The 6,394-nt window shown below is 34.9% G+C and overlaps 1 protein-coding gene across 2 annotated transcripts in view; it reads left to right on the forward strand.

The window, feature by feature from the left end:
• Positions 1–3,302, forward strand: part of LOC106476530 — an 11,205-nt gene extending 7,903 nt beyond the window's left edge. For both annotated transcript variants that reach the window (XM_013937183.2, XM_022380366.1), the window contains one exon: positions 650–3,302. In XM_013937183.2, the coding sequence (XP_013792637.1) occupies positions 650–2,060 (1,411 nt within the window). In that variant the 3' untranslated portion in view covers positions 2,061–3,302. The remainder of the gene's footprint in view (positions 1–649) is intronic.
• Positions 3,303–6,394: the final 3,092 nt, after the last annotated feature.

Raw genomic sequence — 6,394 nt, forward strand, 5'->3', positions numbered from 1 at the left:
TGTTATGTCCCATTATTATATTGTTTTGAGTTTTGTTATGTCCATTATTATATTGTTTTGAGTTTTGTTGTGTCCATTATTATATTGTTTTGAGGTTTTGTTGTGTGTTATGCCCATTATTATATTGTTTTGGGGTTTTGTTGTGTGTTATATCCATTATTATATTGTTTTGAGTTTTGTTATGTCCATTATTATATTGTTTTGAGGTTTTGTTGTGTGTTATGTCCATTATTATATTGTTTTGAGGTTTTGTTGTGTGTTATATTCATTATTATATTGTTTTGAGTTTTGTTGTGTCCATTATTATATTGTTTTGAGTTTTGTTGTGTGTTATGTCCATTATTATATTTTTTTAAGTTAGCCTTATTTTTCTTGGGCTTTCAGGCTTACCTTCTCTTCTCTTGTTAAGGATGTTTACCAGTAGTGGTTGCTACTATTTAAAAATCATATCACACTCTATTTTCTTGCCCTGATTTATTACGTAATTTTGAAGTCCAAATAATTGACAACAACTTAGGACTATGAGAAGAAATGTTGATGAATAGTTTAATCTTCGAACAAAAAGTATAATGTAAAAAGTGTATTTGTAAAGCACAAATTAAGTATTATTTTCCACCTTCATGAAAAGGTGTTTTTTTTTCTTTTACAGTGAAAGAACCGAGCTACCTAATTCAAGAGATAAACAAACTATTGTACAAACAGGTGATCAATGTTGTCAAACTGAAAATAATATTTCTTCAGTTGGACCAAAGTCTCCTTGTAATCGACATTCTTTTCTTCAGACTATTAATGGCGTAATCTCTCTCCAATCGCACGAAAAACAAGAATCAAAGGACCAAACACGAGATACCAGTATTATTATATCCGCTAGCCAATCGAATGCTTGTATGAATGAAAATATAAATGATCAAAATAGATCGGGTGAAACGACAGCTAAAAATGTTCCAGTTTCCGGTACCAACAACAGTCGTTGTCAGGACGAAGCTTCGGGTGTTGATCCCAATGTCAACGGTTCTCAGGACCCCATTTCTAATATTAATCAAATGTCATTAGAACCTGTTAGTGAAATCGATGGAGTGCAGTCGATGGACCTCTCAGGAAACGATGAAAATACTCCAAGTGTATCACTGATTATGAATATCGAAACTGTTTCAAATGGAAACGAAGAAGTTTTATTAAACGTAAATTGCGAAGAACAGTTAACTGAAGCAATAAATAATGATATTATCATTTCAGAAGCTTTAGTTGCTGAAGAGGAAGGTCGTGAAACGAATCTGGATCAGGAAGACTTGTATGATGTCCCAAGGCAGCCGATCAGACCTGTTGAGGTGGGCTCTGTAGCGCCACCTAACTGTAACACAATTGATAATCTTAACATGTGTAGTACTAACGAACCAGTTGGAAGCAATAACAATGATGAAGCTTCTTCTTCGTACCAATCTTCAGACGAATGCAGTGATGTCAACGTAACAAACGATATTTCTGAGAATGATTTATTAGCTGGATCTGAGTCAACAGTTCCTACCTCACCAAAAGTTGTTGAACCTGCTACTACCAGTGTCTTAACACATGTGGAAGTTAACATAGATGATGGTATTTCTATTGAACCGGTTTGTGAGTCCAATGACATCTGTTTACAGTCTGGTTTAAATCAGCCACAGAGAGTGCCTTCAACAGAAGTTGCTGTTCAACCGGAGTTAAGAAGTCCGCGTGACAGTGGTGATGAACAGAATTCTGGGCAAGAAAATCATAACATATCGACACATACACACATTCCAGAAATTTGTGTCACCTATAATCAAGAAACAGGTGATAATAATGTTACAACTGTGGAAGAGCACGCGTCGCACGGAAATAATCTTCACGAACGCTCACAGACTGCCAACGTCATTGATTCCAACCCATATGTACTAATGTATGCCCCCACTATTGAATCCACCCTACTCAGTGATCTCGAGGACGAAGATGTCCGACCAACTCCGCCTCCTAGCTACGAAGAGGTTGTACTGGATCCTGAACTTAACGAAAGTTCCTATAACCTATTGTATGGGACGATTTGAACACTTTGTCAGGATCGTTCGTTGTGCAGATCGACTCATGCTCGAGGCCTATGTGATAAAATAACTGTGAAGTGAAACGAAAAGATTGCCATTTGCAAGTCAAATTATGTTTGTCTAGCCAAGAGAGTGTGTTTTAATACTAATGTATTTCTAGGACAGCAGGCGCTTATATTAAGTTTTTACGCCTGTATTGCGAAAAAGAATCGGGTTCCCAAACGGAACACTTAATTGGCTAAGCCTAGCTTTTTCGTTGACCAATGAATTCAAATTGGAACTTAACTAGTTTTTACGTAAATTTACACTCCAAACTAGTTATATCTTTTCGAGTATGCATTCTGATACGTGCAACTTATAGCATGATATTTTTATACCATTTTATTGATTTTGATTCGAATAACAGATAATTGAAAGCGTGAGATAAATAATTATAATTGTTCTGAAGACTAGATACCTATTCAAATCAAATACGAAGGTGCTAAAATAGCGAAGAAAATGATTTTATATGAATATTTTAAACCCACGCTGTTTTTGGAAACACTACGTTAACTTTGAAGATATATTAATAATAATTCCAATATCGCTTGAATATGCACAGTTTTCGGCGAGTTTCGAAATTAACAGCGACGAGAAACAGTTGAGCTCAATATTTATACTCGTATACAGAATTATATATTGGAATTAATGTTACATTTGTATATTTTGCAAATAGTTTCACGGATTTCCTTTGTGATGTGTAGCGAAATAAAAAAAAATAGGCACGGTTTATTAGTTTCGAAGGAAACGCTAATCTCAAGTGCTTGTTTTAAAAAGATACGGTAAGCAAGTCGATACGTGTATACAAGAAATTCATATCTTTAACCAAGTATTGAGTATTCTTATCCACGAAATTTTGAATTTGAAAACTAAAATGTTATCTCCAGAAATATAGTCTCGTGTAAATATAAGAATCAAATTTTAGATTATTTTTCATCGTTTTTCATATTCAAACAGTATAAAATTGGATATATATCTAATAAGAGGACTTGTACGATTAGTATATGTGCAAATATTACAAAATAACGTATAGACGTCTCTTGTTAATTTAGTAACACCAACAAATCAATGAGATTCACAACCCTATGTGAACCTCAACGGTATTTTTCCCCAGTATTAAGCACATTTTTTTTGTGAACTAACAAACAATAAAAATATTTTCAAATTTAAAATCTGATTTTGTCGTCATCTATCTGACACTTCTACTGGGAATTGACAGCTTCACTGGTTTCGTAAGTTGGTTATTTATGGTTTTGTTACTAAGCACAAAACTAGACTGTGCTGCTGTGCTAAGCGCGGGTATCGAAACCCGATTTTAAGCGTTATCAGCCCCAAGATTTACTGTTGGGCCAATGATTTTCGTTTACCTGATTTAAAAAATAAATAAAAGCAGCCTATAAAGTGTGATTTTCTATTTACCAGGTTGGTCATATCTAATTAAAACAACATCAAAAACAAGCTGATTGGAAGATTAAAATAGTGACCTTTGTGAATTTTCAAATCATTACAGTTTTGAGAACAAAGTGTTTACCACACTGGAAGATGAAACAATGAAGTCTTGTGGTTCATAAATTTCAGCATCTTCCCAAGTTGTGCCCAGAATGGAAGACTCTGCAACAAGAAATTAATTGGATCCTACTCCAGATTGCAATTTAAATGTGAAATGTAAGATTACTAAAAAATGTATGCTTTTAGGTATTATACATGTTGATCAATGATTGTTTCACTGTAAAGAATAGCAATTATTAGTATAGGTGTTCAGTTGTAACGACTGAAATAATCGTCAATTTCACTCTTCTATAATTAGTTTAAAGCGTATGGTTGATTGGTCAAATATATTTACGTAACTTTGTTGTTAATCGAATATCGAAAGGTGGTAACTTTGCACTCTAGTAAAGCTTGCACATACCAACGGCTAGAAACGCATATTACTTTGGCCCTGTACCTGACCTTCCTGTGGAGAGGTGGTGGCTGGCTCAGACATTTGTACAAATTGGTATGAGTTAGGGCTTTGGTGCGAGTTTGGCCGGTAAATCCGGATTTCTGTTATCCTTGTCCAGTGTGAACGCATCTTTATCTCTGTCCAAAGAAAGGAGCTCGTGTATTTTTAAAAACATACGAAAAAAAACTTAGGTTCTCTTGGGAAACCGAAAAGAAATCATATACCAAAACATTTCACATTTTCAGCAAAGCTTCCTCAACTGTCCGTATTAGAACTTGTCCAAGAAGCCTCTCACCCCAGCAACCAGCAAGTGTTAAAAAAAAGGCCAGTAACTATGAAGATGCGCACAGTTACTGCGAATAAATATTTCTATATTCGTTCATTTGTGTTTCTTTCTTTCCTATGGTACAGTTTGTCCCTGTGGTAGAGCTATGAATTTCAGAGCTGGTGAGCCAAATTCGAATGCGTGCGCTACCACAAAATAATCTTTGCACTTTAAGCTGTGGATGCGTTATAAGTATGACAATCAATCTCTTGTCGTGGGTGGTCGGGGGCTATTGACTGGTTCAAAATTAAGGACGGCGGCAGATGGTCTTAGTAACTTTACTATAAATACAAGTATATTTCTTTCCTTTGCTGTCTGTGTTCGATTTATTCTTTGCATAACATTTCTCAAACTTTTTGAACCTAGCTGTCAAGCCTCAGTGTACCTTTTTAAATAAAAGTGTAAACAAGCCTGAAGTTGAAGCGCTCATGGTGACCTCTCAATGACTTTAAGTCTAACTAACGTCTAATATTCCATGTTATAACCCAAACGTGAATATCGATTCCGGGATATAAAATGTTTACATCTACAATATTTTTCCAACTAATAACCAACCATTAACTACGGTTCAATTAGTGATTCCTTATTTAATTATTTTTTTTAATTCCAGATTCCTATTATTTGCAAATAAATTAATACAACATGGCAGTTTGATGCTGTAATATTTTATTATAAATCGTAGTATCTGAAAAATAAATAATATTAAATAATTTCAAGTAATGTTTTGTAATGACGTTACATTTTATGAGTAAGAAATAAAACCAATTTATATAAAACATATATATTATATGTACACTCAGACGTAAGGTTTGTTCAGAAAGAAACATTACTCTATTAACTGTAAACCGATCATGCAAATAAGTGATATTAATCACAACGAAATTGTGTCATAATGATTTGATATACAGGCATATTATACGTTTCCCATAATCTTTTATGAATGAAGAATTAAAAAACAAATCTCACGTAGTCTGATTCTATGCCGGTTTGAGCATAAACGTGTGGTCCAGAAAAATATTGAGTTGTTTCGTTCCAGTTACCTTTGTTCTTTGTTGCTCTGAAGCAGACGGTATCTACTTTGCCCGCGGAAAATATTGCTGCGACTTCGCATACTGTATAGGATAGATCATCGACATTAATGTCCCTCACTGCCCGAGTAGATGATAATAGAGGTTATAGCTTTTATGTTTGGTAAGAGAACGACCAGTCACGTTGAGACGATTGTTGCTTACGGGTAAAACTGAGGTTTTCTGTTTGGCACAGAGGTTTCTACTTGGTTCCTGAAATGAGTCGTTTGACAGAAAGACATCGTGCGAGAATATAACTGTTGATTGATTTTGTTATCCAGGAGGAAACCGACTGTCTAATGTTTACACAAGTAAACACACAGTGTTTTTCCCGAGTATTTTGAATAAAGATTGTTTTACACTTTACGTGTCTAGTCTCTATATTTTTTCACCATAAACTCGGTAATTTAGTTAACTTCAGATTTACTCTTTAATTATCCTGCGCGAATCTACCGTTATAAAGAGGGCCGATCTTTGCCCTCGTGCAGAAATGAGTTTACCCTGAGAACAACAAAATGAAACCAGAAAAAAGTTCCGTATTATTTAACGCGCAAAACAATAGAATTATTTGTTATTTGTGTATATTAAATGCAGAACTACACAATGGGCTATCTGTAACGTGTTTTAAGCGGGGAACCAAACTCTGAATTTTAGCGTTATAAGTTCACTGCTAAGCTACCGGAGAATACGTCTGATTTAGAAAAATACTTTGTGGTAATTTAAAAGACATAGCAAGAACAATAGCTATTTTAACACTTTATATATATTTTAAGCTCTATTAACAGTTTCTTGTTGGTGTCCGGGTTTCGCTACCCCCGTGGTGTGCGTAACATAGCTAACTTCATATTACACTTTTAACAGGGTAGGGGGCGCTTTAATCGCAATCTGAGAGCTGCAGGTTCAAATCCCCGTTCCACCAATCATGCTCGCCCTTTCAGCCATGGACGTGATAATGTGACGGTCAATC

The sequence above is a fragment of the Limulus polyphemus genome, unplaced genomic scaffold (genome assembly GCF_000517525.1).
Source record: "Limulus polyphemus unplaced genomic scaffold, Limulus_polyphemus-2.1.2 Scaffold10801, whole genome shotgun sequence".
NCBI lineage: Eukaryota > Metazoa > Arthropoda > Merostomata > Xiphosura > Limulidae > Limulus > Limulus polyphemus.